This window comes from Ammospiza caudacuta, chromosome 5 (assembly GCF_027887145.1).
Source record: "Ammospiza caudacuta isolate bAmmCau1 chromosome 5, bAmmCau1.pri, whole genome shotgun sequence".
Taxonomy (NCBI): Eukaryota; Metazoa; Chordata; class Aves; order Passeriformes; family Passerellidae; genus Ammospiza; species Ammospiza caudacuta.
In genome coordinates, this window is record NC_080597.1 from 29928126 (window position 1) to 29948850 (window position 20725).

Sequence of the window (20725 nt, forward strand, 5' to 3'; positions counted from 1 at the left end):
ACCAGAGGCCCTGACAGGTTATTAAAAGACATAACATTTTGAAGAAGCCCATATGTTAGCTTTTTCATGTTCACCCTGTTCCAATTTGGATAATTACGTTCTAACTCTTTAAAGCAGGGTGGCTGACCTGCCTGGCCCTACCAGCTGTATATCCAAATCTTCATGTGGCCCAGAGTGATACAACACAACCCACATATTTCAAAAAGCTGAAGGAAAAAAGGAGCTCCAGGAGAGGTTCATCAGCTAGTGAGAAAGATTTCCTCCTGGAACAGGAGCCCTCCCCTCCTGCTGAAATAGTCCTTCCCTGAGAATCAGCTTCTCTGTGTCACTTCCCACAGGAACCTGCCTGGTACTGTCAGGGCACCATCATACTTTGTCCCCAGGCAGCTGCACAGTGGCAGCTCTGTGATGCACAGATGCTGTGAACATTGAAGATTCACACCTCACAACACATTCCAGCAGTTTACAGGCCTAGTTATTAATAGTGAAGGACCTAGTGACATACTAGTTACTAATAGTAATCTGCATTTCTACTTTATCATTAAGAAAGAAAAACATTTCATCCCTCACAGTAAGTGGAGCCTGGCTTGCCCAAGAATTAAGCAAGAGAAGACACTGAAGATTCTCATTCTTCTCTTGGAGATCACTGGTGCTCTCTAAGCTGCTCCTTTTTTCTTTATAAACTCTCAATGATAATTCACTGTGCATTGCACATCTTGACCACCACAGAATCCCAAAACACAGAAAGAGCAATATCTGAGCCTTCATCAGTTTCCTGACATAGTAAAAAAGAGAAGCAGCATATGGTGCAAATGATTTTTTTTCACCACAGACACACAGTAAATTTTCCCAAACCCAAGATAAGATGCCATTTCCAAATGGTGAAAGAAAGTGGTGGAAATTCCAAGCAGCCCCCAACATCTGTCTAATTTTGCATTTCAGATGCCACTCTGACCCAGTGATGGTGTCAGCAGCTACTCTCCTGTCCCTTGCATGGGCAGTCTTGTGCCAAGACATTGGTACCTGGTGAAGCAATTGCTCCAGATGTCATGGATGCAAAACAGGGGAGCCTGTCCTGTCCCCATCTCTTCACAGGTGCTGGTGGCACTTGGGCCAAGGTGCAGACCTTTGAAGAGTGTCAGAGTCACCAGCCCCAGGGGCAGCAGACACTCCTGCCTGGGGATGTTCTGTGTGGCTGGAGCTGCCCACCCCTGGGGAGTCTGTGGTCTGAGGGTTACCAGGGAAGCTGGCGGGGGCATGTGGGCACGCAGGGGACAGGAAAGGGAGCAGAGAGGACCTAGGGCACCATCTGGTGGCTTCACTCACTGCCTTCCCTAAATCCCTGTCTCTCGGGGTCATCATATGGCATAGCCAAGGGCTGAAAGAACACCAAGTCTTCCCAAGAGACAGCCCAGCTGGAACAAGAGACCCCTGCCCTTGGCCCAGACTTGCACATCTGTAGGCACTGCTGGGTAGGACAGCAGTGTAAACCAGAGCCATGGTAACCAATTTTTTTGGGTCCTTGCAGTCAAGCACTTCCCTTGATAAAGAACCAGCCCCAGCTGGGTATTCAGAGATGATTTGCAGTAGAGACCCCTGAGAAGGCTAAAGAAGAGAAGACAGAAGTGATGAAGGAGAACACGTTGGACACGTGTTTCACTGGCATTATCCATCACAGTAAGGTCTTGTCTGCAGATAAAGGCAAAATATACTTTGCACTGTTTTATATGACAAGTGTATCCATGCAAGAGCTTGTCCTCCACAGAAAAAGATCAAATCAACAAACCTCTCAAGTGCACCCTGGTTTCTGCCTTCTCAAATAAGGATTTGCTGTAAAGCATTATGAAGGAGTCTATTTAAAGGGAATAGATGATTTCAGTGTCACCAACACTCTTTGTAGCAATGCACTCTCAGGACCAAAGGTTCATGTCTGGTGATGAGGGCAAAGGATCCTAGTCCTAACACAGCATCTCCTTTAGAAGAAGGCAGGCAGTGCATTTCCACCTCACACCACTGCTTACTTTGATAACAGGCCTCCACTTCCCTGAAATCCTGTCAATAGAAAAGGATAATTCAATACCTGGGAATCAAATGTTATACCACTATCAGCGAGCCTGCTCTGTGCATAACAGCACCATGCTGGGGGAAGCAAGTGAAGCTGAGGCCCTTAGAGACACAGTTTTTAACAGGAATCCCTTCTCAGCATTCAGTTTAAAGCAAAATGTATAAGGTGATCACAATAAGCCAGTCACTGCTTCTCACGTTTGTGGAGCTGGGGAAACTGAGCCATAATTTCCTTTTTTTTTTTTTTTTTCCCCAATTGCCTAACACTTACAAATGAATACATTTCCTCTTGCTAGTAGCACTCATTTTTTGCACCTATCCTCATGGGCCACAGGGCCAGATAAGACAAAAAGACCAAATGACAACAAAAAGATCAAGTGACTGCCTTTTCCCTGAACAAATCTCTGCTACAAAGTAGTTATACCAATAGTATATAAATGATATTTCATAGTCTCTCCTACCTGTGCCTTTAGGCATTTCCTCATACCACCTTGGAAAACCCCATACCATTTAAAAACATCCCTGCTCTCACAGCCTTCTGCTTTATGCTTTTCTCTCTACACAAGCTGTTGCTGCTGTGGCTGCCCATGGTGCATATACTAAAGAAGTGATTTTAGATTGTGGCTTCATAGCTTTAAACTTCCTTTTTCTCATGCAGCAGCCTTTTAGCCTTCCTCACAGGGCCAACCCAAAAGCCATTGAAATCAACACAGCAACCCCCACCCTGATTTTGACAAAGTTAGGCACACAGCCCAAATCCTCACATTTGCCAGTGTTCCTTAGGAATTTTTAATTTTTCACTTAATTGATCAGAACCTGGTGTGATTCTTCCAGTACTCTGGAAGCACTGACTGTTCTAGAATAGCATTTCCCATTCCAAATACTGTTCTTTCTCTTATGTTTTATTTTAAACAGCTTCAGCTTTTTAATATAGAATTGTTCAGGCCTAAATGTAAGAAACATGCTACTTTAAAAGGTAACAGAAACACAAGACAAATGAACTCACTGCAAAGAGAGATCCTTGCCAGGAAATTTCCAGTAGCATCCAGTATTTTTAACATTTATAAAATTTAAAACACAAAACACAAAACCTAACCATCATTATTTTGAAAGTTTTTACTTTTCATCTAATCCACCAGCATCTGCTGAATATTTTATTGCCACACTGCAACATATTTATAATTCATCTCATCATTTCTTCAAATTTGTTAAGGAAAGGAATTGTTATACTTGTACAATCCTCTGTAAATTCTTCCACAAACACAAACATTTCCTGGTCATATTAGTAAAATGTAAAACGTTTTACTTCAAAAATATTTATAATTGTTGTGATCACTTAACAAATTATAAATGGATCTAATAAGACATGCTGTCCATTCATTGCCTTTTCTGAAATGAATTCCTCAGCACTGGGAAGAGAAAAAACATTTTTCTGTGGTTAAACAAAGTCCAAATTGCATGTTTGAAATCTTTTCTAATAAAAAGAGCAAAGCAATAAGCGGATTATCTCTTTAAACATGGTATAGAAAGGTTGGAGGCCCCAGAGACATTTTCCACAGCCTCTATCTCTGATACATAGCAACATTATCTTCAGCTAGAGAGGGTCCTATGACCCTGGAGCTCAATTTTAATTTGATCTTCTTCTTTAAAGAGGTTTCTACAATTCCTCTCAAGTTATGCTGCATATTCTTATTTTGGGTTGGTTTTGTTTGGTTGTTATTTCGTTGTTGTTTTTTAATATGAGATAAAACAGCCTCAGCTTTTTGATCTGCTGGTTTGATCATGTTATACAGCTATTTAATGTAACTCCTTCCCTATCAGAACCAGAATATGCACCAACACAAACAGTAGGCAAGTTCCAGCTGACAGGGAAGAAAGAACTTGGACAGCAAATTCACTTCTAAGGCCTCCCTCCTCCTTCTTCCAGTAGTTCTAAGTTTCAGAACTGATCTCCTTGGCAATAATGTATGGTGGAGGGGTAAAGGAGCTTTATACTCTCTACAACAGCCAGTTGAAACAAAGGCCAATGGATTGGTTTTGGTGGGGCAGAGGTACCATGCCTGCTCCCACAGAGGCTCAAAATCCCAAACGATAACAATGCTCACTGCCAAGAAGAAAAGGAAACTGGGGAGCTCCCCTAGGACTTCTGCAGGCTGGAGCCTGGCCCCAGACCCGCCTGGCTTATGCAGCCCCAGCAAGGGAGTTTCCTCACGTTCGCCCCTCCTTGAACCTCTTTCTTGTTCTGGAATGGGCACTGTCACTGAGACATGTTGTCAGGAAGGGATATTTCTCTGTGTTCCTTTTCTCCACCTTTATCTCCATCAGTGCATCCAGTCCTCACTGCTGATATTGCTGAAGGGGAAGCATTTTTTAGAGGCACTGATTTGAGTCGCCCCAGTAAGGTCGCAGCAGGCATCTGTGACTACTTGATGGGATTAGCAGATTATGAGAAAGCGTGTTTGCTGTGGGGTTCCTGAGAAACGGAAATGGGCAGGTGGATGCTTGGATCTGATTAAACTATGCATGAGGTCCTGATGGCTATTTCAGCAAAGCCACAAGCACAGGATCAGATGGGCGGCTGCAGGTCGAGATCGGAACATCAAGCCAGCACGCAGGGAAATCTCCGGATTGTGCTACCACTTGCAGAGGATCAACAGTTAAGTATTTCAGCCGGGGCAGGTGAGAGAAACCTTCACAGATTGCCCATTCCCATGATAAGTGCTTGACAAAAGCAGCTTTTCTTTTGCAGCAAACAGCTTTGCTGCAAAATAGCTTTGCTGCATCAATGCAGACCGAGCCCTGAGGGATTTCAACAGATACATTCTGTTGTTAATGAAGGGCAGTTTAGAAGGGGCAAGGGGTTCACAATTCCCTCGCGGTTGTGCTCTGAAGTCAGTGTGGATCTCTCCATGTATCTGCATCTCATCAGGGATGTAAGAGTAGCTCTGCTATACAGAGAGATGTCTGGTCCACATAGGGTCAGGTATCTTCCCTGTTAAATATTCTCATACAATGTATCAGAGGATTCTTCTAGAGTTTCTTGCTTCTTAGGGGTCTGCAGAATGATGAGAAGGAGAAAAAAGAAATGGAGGAAAATTATTCAAAAGATGATGAATTAATTCTTAATAAGCAGACACTGACATTTGTTCTGTTAGGAATGGCTATAAGTGATCTGCTGAAACAGAAGCCACTACAGTGAGAAATGCTGCTCCACCAGAGACGAACGTGACTAATCCAGCCCAAGGGATAAAGATGCCTCCTTTACTAGTCACTCTTCCCCAAAAAACTGTCAGACAGGGAGGGGAGGGAAAATTGGACTCAGTAAGAAAATAAATCACTTTGGATTCTGTGAGGGAGGAATTCCCTGACCTCCTCAATCCTGTTTCTTCAACAGTTGAGTCTATTCCTCACGACCGTTCCTTGTGTAGACAAGGCGCTGACAGACTGATATTTTAAGTGCTGTGTGGCACAGGCCTGCTGTAAGCAAGGTTACACAGCAAGCAGCTAAAATGCCACCGGCTGAACTAAGCCCTACCTACACTAGCATTTTCTCTGTTGCCACCACCAAAGGGAAACACTACAAAAGTGCTGAGTGGAGGCACCTCCAAATCATGCAGGATTAACCCCTTGCTATCCAAACTGGCCACCGGTCCAGAGTGACAGCCTGCAAATGCTCTTTACAGAGGCTTTCTGCCCTGTTTCCCTTTACAGCTCCCCCTCAGTTGTGCAGCCTCCCACAGCAAGGGCTGGGCTGGACCCTCTGAAGCAGAGTGAGCCACTGTCGAGCAATCTCAGCTCCCACTCACAGGCCAAACACACTGACCCACAAGTCTCACTCTCAGGGAAAACACCCTCCTATGCTCTGGCAAAGACAGCTGGAGGACAAGCATCTCAAGTGATCACAGCCCAGGATAACTAAGAGAGGCTGATCAAATTGCTTGCAACCATAGTGAACAGTGCAAACTCTCCCGTGCTGAGCTAATGGGATCCTGCCATTCACACCTCCCTTCCTCCAGAGCAGCACAAGAACTGGGGATACTTGGAGTTGTCTGCTCTCAATGTGAGAGTTCATCCCATCCCCTCTCTGCTTTCTCCTCTCTTTCTCCCATCTCTGCTTTGACCTCTACCCCACCCTGGCTGAGGCTGCCAGTGCCAGACCCACTCACACACAGACGCTCCTCTGCTGTTGCTTTGTTGCTGCTCTGTTTTACAGACCCTCTGTCCCTCCAAGCAACGGCTGAATGGTGTGGGCCACACACAAGCAACTCAGCACAGCCTAGACAGCTCCCTGGTAGGGACAAACCCCACACATACTTCATCTTACCATCCAGACTGAATCATTTCAGAGGGAGCAGCTGGTAAAGGTATACAGAAGAATAAACAGGATCAGAAAGAGGGCCCCTATCCAAATAATTCAAAATGCAGCAAAACACAAATGCAGGGATGCTGTCTTTTCCAGTACATCAGATAAGACAAGCCCACATAGAACAACACATCCATCCCCTCAATAACCAGGAGCCTGCCACTGCTTTTGCTACCACCACCACGGTGGTGTCACAGCAGTAACTGCAGGAGGCCAGTGGCCATGGCACCAGACCACACAGCAAGTAGCTCTGACACAAAGGGGGCTGCTTGATTTTAGACCACCTTTTCCTTAAAGGTGGGAGTTGTGAAAATGTCTTAGACACATGTCCTTAATCAAAGAGAAGGCTGGTACAACCAAGGCAAATCTCCCCAAAAGAACTTTAATGGGAGAGAGCAGCAGATGTTTTCCAGGAACATTTTTTAGCATTGGAAGAGGATATATTTTTTTAAGCAGATAAGAGGTCTGGAGAAGAAAAGAAAAATTAGGTTCTGAGGACAGGAAGGAAATGCTCCCTGGGGTGCCTGATGCAAGTTTTGTCCATATGAAACACTGATGCCTGCCAAAGGCAGGGTAGAAGGCTGCACGGGCCTCTGGTCTGCTTCATGTGGCCCCCACAACTGATTTACACCTGCATATTCCTAGTTGCCTCTATTTTCACTGGGAGTGAATTTAGTTCCTTATCTCTCACTCATAATTCTCAGCCCAACAAGAAGATCCAAGTCCAAAACATATCCACACTGCCTTTTCCTGAGCACCAGGGCTGACAGCACAGACTGTATAAGCCCAGCCTCTGCCCAAACCATCTTAGCTTCTGCTACCATGAAATGGCTCTCAGGTGCTTAATGCTGGCGAGAGGAAAGTTGTGTTCAGGGTCTGCTGCTGGTGCACAGATTCCTTCAGCCCAGAGGATGTCTCAACTGCCTAAATAATCTGGAAAGGGCAATAACAGGACCAGCACCTGCCCAACTCTTCGTGAATGCCTGTCTTGTTCAGAGGGAGCAGTGATGCCAAACCCCTTGGTGCCTTTCAGCACACGTCACACAGAAAAGCATCTGCACAAAACCATGAGTGCCAGAACTGGTAGAGCTGCAGGAGCCAGGGTTCTGCTGGAAGAGAGAAGAGAGGCTGCATGTGCAGCCCAGCTGGTGAGGGCATGTCACATCTCATTTTCCTCTTTTGGTGGGACTGCAGACACATTTACTGCCTGCTAGGTCATGAGATTGTGTGGGGTTTCTTCCCCCAGGTGCCCAGGGCATATGGGAACTTTCCAAGAACATGGCCCTGGCCCTTACCTTCCCTGGAGGATTCTTTCTGTGTGATGGGTTGTTTGTGTTGTTCTCGAGGCTAGAATAGACATCAACTTGCTGCACATCCAGGCTCTGCACAGAGAAGAGAAAAGAAAGTAGGTGTCAAATAAAATACTTAGGTTTAAGATAACTAATTACCCACTGGGTTGCTCCCCATATCATGCCAGACATTTTTTAGGGACCCCTGCCACCTCCAAAATTTGAAGTACCTGATCTTAACTTGGGCAAACAGAAAATCCTTTTCCCCTGAAATACCTACAGTGCAGCTGCATCATCATCTTTTTTTCAGGCTTACAGAGACAGGCTTTGATGTTGCCTACCCTGTGTAATGCAGTGGAGAAGAATGCCAATGCCTCTGCCTCACTCTGCTCCAAAATTGGCCCAGAATGCAAAGTTGTGCACCAGGGGGACCACAGGTAAGAGGCAGCGCTCTGCACCACCCAAGACTGTTTAGGTGCCTGACAACCACAAGTTCTTGTCCATGTTTATTCTGGGGACACAAAAGTGAATAATGGGAGAGGGTGGGGGTCCTGAAGCACAGAACCTGCAGAAAATTAATACAATTTCTGTTTATTGTCTGTTGTTTTGGTTTTTTTCCAAGCCAGAACTCTCCTTTCCTCTTTGAGTGAGCAGAGAATTATAAAAAAATCCATATGCTCCCAGGCCCTCAAATATTACCACGGTCCCACTCAGCTGCACAGAGAAACACACACACACACCCTGCATGCATATGCACCCGTTCTCCCCCAGGTAATCGTGTCACAGGAGGTGCATGTCAGCTTGAGTGATATTCCAGATCTGCCTGAAGGATCAAACATAACAATCATGAGGACTTTTCCATGTGTGTTTCAAGGATGACAGCAGGTTGCCAAGGTGGCTGTTTCTCTGGCAACAGGAAGATGGGAGGAGCTTTGGCTGCAAGAGGGGCAGATGGTATTAGTGGAGAGAGCCAGGCACCCTGTAATGCAGTGAGAAGGATGAGTAAAACATGGAGGCTTCATTGGGGGCTGCCAATCACTTGAACACCTATAATTTCATGCAGAGTTGCAAACACTCAGCATCTTTAAGGATCATGGCCAGCAGGACAGTGCTTTGAAGAGGGCCAGAGCATACAGAAGCAGCACTGGGGAATGAGCCTTGGAATAAACAGGCACTTAGACATGAGCTGACCACAATGAATGGGGCACCACATGACTCTCACATTCCCACTGCTACTCTGGAAACAGTCAAATTATTTTACCTGTCTGCTTCCTGCTCCCCAAAACCTGCTTTGCCTACTCAGACATCCCCACCATTTGAATGTGCACACAGAAAATTCTATTTCCCCACACTCATTTTCAATTCTCTTTGTGATGCTCACAGTGAGGACCTTATCTTGTGTGCTGAGCTTCCAGAAGCCTGGCTCCATGTCCCCCTGGCAGGACAGGCAGCCTCTTTCTCTACTCCAGTCTGCAGCTACTTGCAAGCAAGGTGTTTAACTGCCAGAAACGATTCCCTTCCCTCCACATGCCTTCTTCCCATGCAGGCTGTTAACAATGCTGGTCCTTTTCCGGTCAGTTGGAGAGCTGGTGTCTCCAACCACCATTTGCAAGTTAATTACTTTTACTTGGTCACTGATCACCTGCTACTGTCACAGTGAAGGCACACAGGCCACTCTCCTCCCTGCTGACAGATGCCTTCCTATCCCTGAACAGCCTCCTGTCCCCCTCACACCTGGAAAAGCTCCTGTGCTCTGGAACCTGACTGCACCTGCACTGCAGGAGTCCTGTTTGCTGCTCAAAAAAGCTTGTTTGAAGTGTAAAGCAGATGAAGCAAGTCCCTCAGATTGTTATTTCCAAGCTGCTCGTTAACTGAGCAGCTAAGCTGGAAGTCAGAGGATATACAGGTCTGGTTCTGGGCAGTGCAGTGAGGCAGAGCTACTCTACAGCTGCAGGAGGACAGAGAGGTCAAGGAAGGCAGTATAGAGAGAACAAACTGGGTTCCCAGCTGCCTCCTTATTACCAGGCTTTTTCTACCTTGTATGCTTTTCACTGCACACAGCCACCCCCAAGGACCACAAAATACATAGTGGCACCTAGAAGAGCCACTGGGGAAGGTATTTTCTCCCAGGAATGTGCAGCAGGACAGCTTTGCAGAAGGTGTGTCAGGACCCTTCCCACACCAGGGATGAGCCTGCTGCCATGTAGGATAACACAGAGCATTTAATGAGCTGTGGCAGCCAGCTCCAACAGCATCTGTTACCTTGATGTCCAGTGCTGCCTTCTCTTGCTTCTGCTCCCAGTTTCAGAGAGGGAGGACATTGTGCTTCCCTGGCCTCACCTTCCTCCAAACTCCAACCTCTTGCTTTCCCACACAGACAACATAGCTAGCATGTGCTGGTCTCCTGTCCAGCCCCTGATCTCTGACCTCCTTCTTCATCTCACCACTGGGAGCTACTTCTCACTTGTCCTTCCTTTTTTTCCTTGCCTTAGATTACCCTAATGCTGATCACAGATTTTTCCCTTCCCCATGAATTAAGCACTGAGTTCAACACCCACCAACAGATTTTCACAACTCACCTAGTTTCAAACACAGTTTGCAGGGCTGAGTTTACACCATGCAGAGCCCAAATAAAATTTAGCTGTGGAGCATCAGAGTTATCATTCAAAGGAAGTAAGATTTGTCAACTTTCTATTCCTTTCATCTGTCCTGAGGGCCCATCCAATGCAGGTTTCCATCCCAGGGCTCTCACCCTCCCTCCCCCCCAGCCAATCATGCCATGCAGGGTCGTGCTTGCTGCTCTGCACATCACAGCCCTGCTCTCAGCCTGTGCCTTGTCTGGAGCAGGAGTTGCTGCTTTGAGCCCCCCCACTGCAGCAGTTGCTCCACAGCAGGAAACTCCCGTGGGCAGACTCGTACCCCCAGCACACAGGAGGTGGTCCCAGGCTGCTTGCAGCCCTACCAAAGAGGGCCAGGCCACCTGCCCTGCACACCGGGCTGGCCAGGAGCCCTGAACAGCTGGTGTGTGGTTAACAGGCTTCACAGGAAGGCTGCTTGGGCCAGGTCCATAGGGCTCCTGCAAGCACAGGGGCTCAGCCAGCTCCTGGGATTGCCTGTGCCTGAGGCTGGCTCTGCTGGCTTGCTATATTAGCCTTAGTGGAGCCTGAACAGAATAACATGATGAAACATGTAATTAAGATGGAGCTAAGGATGCATGACGAGGCCGACTGAGCGAGAAATGGATTTGATTTTTTTTTGTCTCCTTGCAGAAATCATCCACTTCAGCAGGAAACTACCCATTCGGATTTTTATAAGCCTGAATTAAAAAGAAATTACTTGATACAAATGAAAAGGTTTATAACCTGCAACCTCCTTTACCCAAAGCATTGCCTTTTGCCCAGAATAAACATATCACATACAATATATAGTGCTCTCTTTTAAACTGCTACTCCAAAAATTAAAGGGCCACAAAATAGTGCCCCCCTCCCCCCACAGAGTGAGAATGAGATGGGGCAGGCCCATCCTCTTGAAGGTATCTGCCCCTGATCAGGTCTCCTGCCTCCCTGGCAGATCTCTGCTCCTCTCTGTAGTACATTCTCCAGAGCTTCGCTTTGTTTAGTTTAAATGATTAATGCAGCAGAGCTCACAGGTTTTCCTTGGAGAGACTTTTCCAGCCCTTATAGACCTCACAGATAGAAAGGTTTCCTAATATGCAGGCAACATCCTTCTCTACTCACTTTCATTTTATTCCTCCTTGTTGGTCCCACAGTTCACAAGAAAAAAAAAACAACAACAAACCCTTTCCTTCTTAGTGGAGCAGCCATCCCTTGGGAGTAAAAGGAGAAAAAGGAATTCATATAAAATGGAGCTGGACAGGTTGTAAATGGGATTAGGAGTCATGGTTACTTGAGGTAGCCCAGGTCTAGCCTGACATTTCAGGGGAACCACTTAAATCCTACTACCTATGACACTGTGGCTACTGGGCTCGAGGAGTGGGAACAGTCTGGGAAATGGAAAAGGAGATCCTATACAATGAAAAGGGAAATGCTTTAATAAAAGCCTCCCTTGACTTTCTCCTTGCCCATTTCCCCCTGCTAGCTAGTTGTTCTGCTCAGGACTGCAATGGTCTGTGACACTGACACCAGTGAAGGGGCCACAGCTGAGGCCCAAAACAGCTGGGGGCTGGTCAGGGTATCATGTCTCTGTCCCTTTCCTGAGGCATCATTCTCCAGCTAGAAAGGCCATGCCCTTGTGACACTGCAGTACAAAGTGGGGCTGAGAGTCCCTCTTCCTTCCTGACTTTTGGAGATTCTTCTACCTCTTCCACCAGGAACCCATCCTGGCCCCACACTTGCTGCTCTGCGCTGCTGGCAGAGGGAAAGGTGCTGCTCAGCAGGGCATGGGGCAAGGTTTGAGCACTGGGGAGGCCATGACCGGGACTAGGATGGAGACACACCCAGTCCTGAGAGAAGCTAAGCAGGGCAAGGTCAGCAAGAACAGGCAGGTATGGAGGTATTGCTTCTGTTTCACATCATGACACTGGCACTGTCTGTAGCATGGCAGGGAAAGGAAGGGTTGTACCATGCTGTGGACAGAAGAGATGAAGGGTGATTCTGGTACTCACATCATAGACAGGAGGTGGTAGTGGTGGTGGGCTGGCTGAAGGCAGCTGTGTTTCTACCTTCTGTCTCAGGATATTTGGCCGGTTCCTTCTAGGACACAACACCTGCTCAGGACAAGACACCAAATGACACATTTGGAGAAAACCACATGTCCCCAAAGCTAAAATGAATACCAATGTAATATCAAAGCCAGCTGTCTGCACACCTCCTGAATGTTTTCACAAGAAAGAGTGTTGGCAGTGTCTGTACATGTGCTGGTTACTTTCCTCACAGCATGGTTAAGTGTAGAATCCAGTGACACACACTGGAGCAGTGGAAAGGAGAACTGGGCTCTCTGTGCGCATATAAAGCACTTTCACCACCAAAACCTTACTGGCTGAAGGGTGTAAGTATTGAGCAGCATGAAACAATGCTATAGGACAGGGAGTAAAGCAGGGCACTGGTCATAGTGCAGAAAGGAATTTCAGCGAGGCAAAATGCAATTACTTTTATCAGGATTTGGCAAGGAAGCTTTTCCTAATACAAAGAGTCTACAGAAGAGCACCAGACAATCATTAATGGTGACATCTAGTCAGCGATACATGGATGCACAAGTCCAGCATGGAGTTGAAGGAAGAAGGTCCCTTTGTTTGAATGTTTCTTGCATCAGATGAGTTCTCCTTGAACACATTCCATGCACACACAGAGAAGGGTTAGCTCTGCTCAGCAAGCAAGAGAAGTGGCAGAAAAGGCAGAAGGCTTTGCTAAGTATCTCTGTTCTAATTCAGAAAGAAGTGGGATGATTATATTCACATCACATGAAAACGACAAACTGCTTTCCAGTCCATTAGTAACTAAGGAGGATGCTAAATAGCTTCTCTTAAAGATAAACATTTTTAAACCAGCAGGTCTGAGCAAGCTGTGGTGAGAAATATGGGCTGCATTCTGCAGGAGGGCAAATGTAATGACTGCACAATCTCTTCAGACCCCAAGGAGAGGCCATAAGTCTGAGATTCACTGGCCCACCTCAAAACCCAGAGATGCCAATTGGTGAGTAGTGACAGTGCCTCCCCCCCTCATCCCCACAGAGACACTCTCTAGGCAAACTGAGATGGGGGCTCATCTCCAGCTGACTCCCTTTGCCTCTTACACTCCTCCCCCACAGTCAGACTGCCTGCAAGGTAAGTCTCACGAGAGTAGCTGGGCTGCCAACTGCTGCCGTTCTGTTTTCAGCCTGGTGATCTCTGACTGTGTGTGCTGAAACCTGACACTCCTTGGAGTCAGAGGACTGTACACACAGCACAGCTTCCACATAAAGAGCACGCAGAGTCTGCTGTTGCGGTGGCACAGAGCAGCTTCAAGGAGTTATGGGGCACACTCTACCTAGAAACCAACAATCCCATATTCCATTCTACAAGATGTAAGGGTATTTTTAGGTCAGCCTTGAGATTTCTGGAAGAATGCAGATGATGCTGTTGGAACACCTGAGGGTGGCAGTACTAGAAGCAGTAGGTTTTCACCCAACAACAGGGACTCCAATATCATGACTCCAGATGGTTTTTCCACAGGGTCCATCTCATGCAGATCTTCTAGCTCTGGTTTTGGCTTTTCTTCTCCCACTCTTCAAATCCTTTCTTCCCCACTTCTGGTATCTCCCCTCTGCTCTCAGCTTCCCAGATTGCACTTCCTTGGAATCTGGTCCCAACCTGGGACACTAGTCTGGTCACCCAAGAGGTTCTGTCAATCCAGTCTTAAGACCCTCCTAGTGCTTCCTCACTCCAGATTCCAGTCCCAGTTTCCCCCCTGAGGCTCATTATTCCAGCCTCACAGAACCACTGCTAATGGAAGGTGTCCCTGGAGATTGTATAGTCTGATCCTCGTCCCTTTTTTTTTTTTTTTTTTGTTTTTGTTTTCCCCACAGTTATTTGTAATTTTCACACAGGCTTCCTTGGGATCCTTGCCCTGACCCTTCCCTTCTCACTCTGTCTCTTAGTGTTTTCTTTGCCAAACAGATGCCCAAGGCTTTGGTCCCCATCCCCATCACAGTGCAGAGTTTTTTTGCTATGGTGCCCAAGCTCAGGAATGCAGCTGCAGTCTCCTTGAAAGAGTAACCTCCATCTTGACAGAGGATTAGAAATAGGGAAAGTCTTGCCATCAGGGCTGTAACAGATTTGCTCGGGTGCACAGGACATTATTGTCTAACTGGCCCCTTTACAGAAGTTTTAGGCAACTGAATTGGTAAATTGAAAAAGCCATGACTGAGTGTGCACAAACTGCAATTTTCCAAAATCCCATCACAAGGCTACATCTCCTTGAATATTCTCAGGCCAGCACACTGCTAGTGTGCCTTCTTGCCCTGTGTCAAATCCTCGCTCTAAAGCAGAGCATGCTGTAGTCAAACTGATTGCCAGAATTTCTTTAATGGGCAAATCACTTACTCATTTTGTCTTTCCCGTAATCTTTTTTTCTCAGAAAAACTTAAGAAAATAAACTGGATCAGACTCTCAGCATGGAAAATCTCAGCATAGGGACTTCCAATTCAGCCAAGTTAGAAAAAAATTGAATTAATTCCTACAGTGCATCAGGTATTGCTTTGCATTTGGTTATTACTTGCCTTTCTTTTCCATAGAAGCAGAGCTGTTGCAGTGATGCTCAATACAGCCAGAAGAACAGTAAGGGTAACGAGGATTTCCCAGCTGTAAGAGGTATTTATGTATCCTGTATCTGTGAGAAAGAAGGTAAAAGGTTCACAGTGAGAGTGGAACCCTGCTGTATTTTTAACCCTGGAAAGAGCCTTGAGAAAACTAAAATGCAGGAGTGCAGAATGTAGTGGCAGAAATGCATACACCCTTCAAAACATACTCTGACTGAACAGAGAGCAGAGTGCAGCTGCAGAATCACACAGAAGATGCAGGGTATAAGCAGCTCTACTTCACAGAGGGAGGTGATATGAGAAAGAAATCTGGTAGATAGAGGTTGGCAAAGGTCTTTTTGTGATAGGAGCAGAAAGACAGATGGTGGAATGCACACAGGCCACATGAACTAGGAGGATGGGTACTGCAGGTATCCTCTGACCAGTATAGCAAAGCTACTTCATCACAGCTCTTTGCATTTACATTAACAAGTTCTTCATATCCAGCAGTCATTAATGCACAACCAGCCAGTCAGCAGCATACACTTCCTTATCACTTTACTTAACATTCCTCTTATGTTGCATCAAGCTTTCCACTGCTTTCCAGTGTGCTCATTAAGTGACCAACCAACTCCCTGTACCAAATGGAAAAGAGGGAGGCATGTTGGTGAGGCCATAACCTGTTCATGAGTCCCTAAATCTGAGCATGCTGAATCTGTACATGCGGTAACTGCAAGCACCCTAATGAGTGACCTTATCAGCTGCCTCTGTCACACTGCTGAAGAACAAACCACACTGTCTTCTGAACACTGACACCTAAAAGCACTGTCTGATCCAGCGCTCAGGGTCCCTAGATAGATCCCGATTCCCATCTGGCAGGGCAGGTATAAATTACTGTCTCTTCATGTCCCCATCTATGCATTGGGAACAGCAGAACACCTGTGCCAAGTGCATTTCAACTCTGACGGCAATTAGTATTGGGCATAAAGCATTATTCATACCTGACTTCATAGCATGTGTGGATAGAGAAAAAGAAGAGCAAAGATCAGCTTTCCATAGCCAGATACAGCTGATTTTTACCCTCCTGCCCTTACTTTCTGGTTTTTCACTTACCTCTGATAAGGACAAACACTCCCTTTCCCATTTTTTTGATATCATTCCATTTGACCTCGCAGTAGTATGTGCCAGTAGAGGAGGTGTTTTCAAATGGCATGATTCTGTGGTCATAAGATAAGGCAGCAGTCTTATTCTCTTCTCCAGAAGGAATGGCTATGTTTTCCACCCTACTATAGATAAATGTCTTCTGAAGCAGTGAATTAATCCAGTAATAGGAGATTGAAAATTTGGTGTATTTCGGCATGTAAGGGAAGACGACTTTACAGGGGATGGATATTTCTTCCTTGAGCAAGGCGACCTGGATTGGAGGTTTCTGCAGTACATCGACATTTCCTCCTGTAAGAGTAGTAATTGTTAGCAGTCACCTAATCTCACTTTTAAAGAGGAGAGGATGGCTGTCCCACAGACAGGATCACTCTGAAAATAACCATACACCAGGAAGCACACCCATAGCACACAGTGTTGGCCCTTGTCAGAAGCTGAGTGATTCAGAGCATGTGCCCTGTGTGATCTGTCACATCTCTTGGGTAATTGCTGTCTGATCCACGATAGCCTGCTGCATTCACAGGCTTCCCCTTTTCTCTTGTGAGCTCCTCCATACAACAGCAGTATGCAGAAAGACAGGAAATTAAGCAGGAAGTGAACTGATTTTGCAGTGGTGTTTGAATGTATTTACAGCAGGTGAATAGAAAGCAATTTTCCAAGATAAATGCTAGCTGGACATGTCCTGGTGTATAAACCACGCTCGGGAATCTACGTGTGGCTGTGTGATGGCTCTGTGGCAGGGAAGGTGTTGTGTGCAAGCAGGTGTTACCAGTGGGACTGTGTATTTCTGAATAGCAAGTGAGGAGGGAGATTGCATATTCTGTACAGAATCCAGCACCAGGGCCATGAGAAATAAGCCACAGCTTAATCACTCCATACCTTTGCTGCTCTAAAATGGGAGCAAAGCACAAGCCTCAGTGTTAGCTACGGGAACTATCTGCAGAGGACTGCAGATCTGAAGTATTTATATGTGACAGTATCTTAGGCAGAGATGAGAGCATGCCCTTCTCAGGCTTCCTCCTAATACACACAAGGCAGTTTAAAGTGATCTATCACTGCAACTCAGCAGACAATGATGTCAGAAGTTAAAAGAAAGGACGAATAAGATGGGGAACCATAGCACAGTTCATTCCCTGTTTTATTTAATGAAAAGGAAAAAAACCTAAGAGTGAGCCACTGGCTAGTAAGGAGACTGGGGTACAGGACTTCTTTGGCTCCCAGCCAAATCTGGGTTCAATATCAAGCAGTCTCTGGATCTATTTATTTGTCAACTGATATAAAACCACATATAAGGCAACTTAAGAGGAGGCTCTTTGAGAAAGGAAACTGGAATCTTACAATTCTTGTCACCAAATGAAGGATTCTTTCAGAGACATGAAATGAGAAGAGGAAAAAAAGGGTAAAGAGAGAAAGTAAGGGATGGGCAGGCTTTTCCATTTATGCTTTTGATGGGATTCCCTGGAGTTCTGCATCTATGAGCAGGCTCATAACAAGGTATTAAAGCTGTCCCAGAGCACAGCCAGGCTTGCTTTTCTGTCACCATGGACTAATGGGGCATCACAACAGCAGTGTCACCTCAGCACAGCAGGAGCTGGCACTGGAAAAGGCAACTCAGACTTAGCACTGCTGAATGCTGAGCACTGAGGATTCGTGGTGAGGGACAACAATGGAGAGAGGGCACAGCTACTGCCCCGAAAGGACTGCTGGGAAGTACCATATGTTAAGGAAAATTCTCTACATGTCACATAGCCAGGGACAACAGCCTGACAGTAAGGAAGAGCTTAGGTTACAACACCAGAGAAAGGTTCTTGGCTGTAAAAGCAACTGAGATACAGTACAGTCCCCAGGGACATGCTCAGTCCTGTGTACGCTAGTTACAATAATATTATGGAAAGGTGGTAACGAAATCCTGCAAACACTGGGAGTGATAACCCAAGTAGCTTATTCTGGGCCATATTTTTCAAAATGATTACTCATCCTTCTCCCCATCTCTATACAGCAGAACACACATGAATACTGTTTCTACATAAGACACAGCTAAGCACTACTGTAACAAAAGAGAGGAGAAATCCATCTTCTCATATTATCCCAGAAGCAACTAGGTTGAAAAGAACATACCAAGGAAAAAGCCAAACCATTTTATTTAGGTTATCTAACCCTTTTCCCACGTTTCCTCATTCTTGAGGATTCACTCTCTTAGCTTTGAAATGCTTAAAAGACAGAAATAGCAGCAGTGTGCAAATTCCTAGAGGGGATCTCTGGAAATTAGCAAAATATAGCAGCTGGAACTGCTCTAATATGAAAAACATGAGAGTAAACAAAAGGAATTAAAAAGAAAATATTTGTTTACCTCCACACTGAAGCAACCAAAGAAGCAGGAAGATGACTTTTGGATTTGGGATCATGACGGGGAGGTCAAAGGCAGTAAGCACGCACCCAGACACAAAGATCCAGAAGGCAAAGGAGGTGGGGGTTTGTCAGGTATTTTCATGCCAGGGCAGCTGGTCGATCCCCTCCTGTTTGCGAAGGGACAGGCGAGATGTACACACACTGCATTTGGCAAGCAGTTCCTGGCAGATGCAAGCTCTTCTGCTTTTTGGTCAGACTCCACCCCACACCAGGGCTGACTTCTCTGTACTACAATGATGGTGTCAGCCCTACCAGCGGGTGTCCAAAGACCAGACCACAAGCACTTTAACACACAGAGCTTTGCTTCCTGATGGCTGTAAAATACCGCTTGCATTTACAACAAACTTTGTCACCTTCCACAACGTGGGGGATCGCCTGTTCTGCCTTCAACACAGAGAACCAGTATACTCATGAGTAGTCAGTACAGAGCAAAGGCTGTAGTGTACCACTGACTCCATAAAATGGCCCTCCACAGCCAACTTCTCCACTAGGTCCCTCCAGAGGAAGGCACTCACATTCACAGAGTGAGGACAACCAGATGGCAAATTCGTCCCAAACAGCTGGACCATTTCAGATCCACACCATGCTGGCTCTGAATCAGCTTCGCAGTGCAGGCAAGCTTTAAGTAATCTATTGTAGGCAAATCTAAGGAGAGCCTTTTGAAGAAGAAAAACCACGTTTTGTGGGAGGCTCCTGCCGCCTATACTCACGAAGAGTCTTTGATTTTCAATGAATGCTTGTTTTTAGCTAAGACATCTGCAGTGCAACAGCTGAGCAGCATCTGACTCATAAAAACTCCTGTGGCTGAGAGATCTTCGCTTCTCTTTAGGCAGCTTCCTCCTTTCACACTTCTTGTGAGACAATTGCACAGTCCACAAGAAAGGACTTGCTGCAACTTCAAGGGTGCCCATTCACATGGGGTGCTGTGCTGCAGAGACTGGTGGGGGATGCTCACGTGGGGAAAGACCTAAGGCAGCAGATGAGCCTGTAAGCTTTGTGTATTCAAAAGCGCTATCAGTTATTTTATCCCTCCAAACTTTGTAGGAACAAAGTTTACTCCAAAAAACCTTAGGTTTACAGCATTGTTCCTCCTGTTCAGACTGGGACAGGTCCCCTGGAGGAAGGGGTCTTGACACAGGGGGAGGCATGTGCTGCGTGATGCCCAGGGACAGCTCCAGTACCTCTCTGAGAACCCTGACAGATGGGGAGAGGAGAAAGTGGCTTTGTGTGGCTGGTGCAGCAGCTGCACTCCTCCAGGGAAGGTTTAGCTCAGATTAGCCAAAACCAACTCCTCTCCCCAAGACATGCTGATGTGAGCTGCACGGGGCTGGTCTCAGCTGGAAACCACTCCTCACAGGTCTTAATGCTGAGCAGCAAGGACAATCAAAAGCAGTAACAAGACACTTGGGGCCCACTTGGTATTTCAGATATGGAGGCACAGATCAGGCAGCTGTGGCTCTGGGGTCACAACAGTGTTCAGAAGCCTTTCTCAGGCCTCAACAGCACCTCAAGGTAGTCGGGGCAGGGAGAGAGAAGCAAACAGAGGCTCACTACCTTCCTGTGGAAGAACTCCACTGAATAGTGAGGGCTTCCTCAGCTCTTATATCATGTTCATCCCCATGGTAGCACACAGCTTTGTAATCTTCAGTATTGATGTATTTCTAGAGGACAGAACATGCTGCTCCTGCCAGTGATGTGTTTTAACTGTTATCAGCATTTATCTGCTTCAGGAATTCAGGGTGATAAGTGGATTAAGTGAGGTAGGTTGGTAGGGCTGCTAGGTCAACATCATCCTTCTGTCCTTTCTGTTCTCTTCCTATAAACAATCCTGGTGCCACTCGAAATGCCAAGTCCTAGAAATATCCCTGTCTGGAATTTAAAAAAAAAAAAAATCTAGCATTTCAAAAGAGATCACACACAAGACTCAGCTGTGGGATTAAAGGCACAGCCAGGCCAGAAATACTTTCACTGCTGGGATTTGCTATGGTAGAGCTCACTGAAAAGAAATGGCTTTGAAACGACTACCCAGCAGCTATTAACTTCGAGACAGGATGACATTCTGTTCCTTAGAGCCTAAAGGGAGCCTGAATCTTTGAATGTTAAATTCTAATTCAATTTGGTCTGGGGATTCTGAACTGAGTTTTAACCCTGGAGACATAAATGCAAGGAAGATGAGGAAAAGCTGGGGAGTTGCTATTACCAGCCA

The 20725-nt window shown here is 46.1% G+C and overlaps 1 protein-coding gene across 1 annotated transcript; it reads right to left on the reverse strand.

Moving 5' to 3' along the window:
• Positions 1-3103: 3103 nt before the first annotated feature.
• NFAM1 (NFAT activating protein with ITAM motif 1) lies at positions 3104-18708 on the reverse strand. Its single transcript, XM_058805734.1, has 6 exons — positions 18461-18708; positions 16063-16401; positions 14932-15041; positions 12341-12442; positions 7723-7809; positions 3104-5119 (listed from the first exon to the last, which is right to left on the reverse strand). The coding sequence occupies exons 1-6, from the start codon at positions 18513-18515 to the stop codon at positions 5060-5062; spliced, it is 753 nt and encodes a 250-aa protein (XP_058661717.1). The 5' UTR covers positions 18516-18708; the 3' UTR covers positions 3104-5059.
• Positions 18709-20725: the final 2017 nt, after the last annotated feature.

What these genes read in the sequence shown, in the direction of transcription:
- NFAM1 (XM_058805734.1), bottom strand. Translation starts at nt 18,515, where the DNA reads ATGATCCCAAATCCAAAAGTCATCTTCCTGCTTCTTTGGTTGCTTCAG. An exon ending in TTGGTTGCTTCAGTGTGGAG is followed by an intron (nt 16,402 to 18,460) that starts GTAAACAAATAT and finishes CTACTCTTACAG; the next exon opens with GAGGAAATGTCGATGTACTG. An exon ending in TACCACCTCCTGTCTATGAT is followed by an intron (nt 7,810 to 12,340) that starts GTGAGTACCAGA and finishes TTCTCTGTGCAG; the next exon opens with AGCCTGGATGTGCAGCAAGT.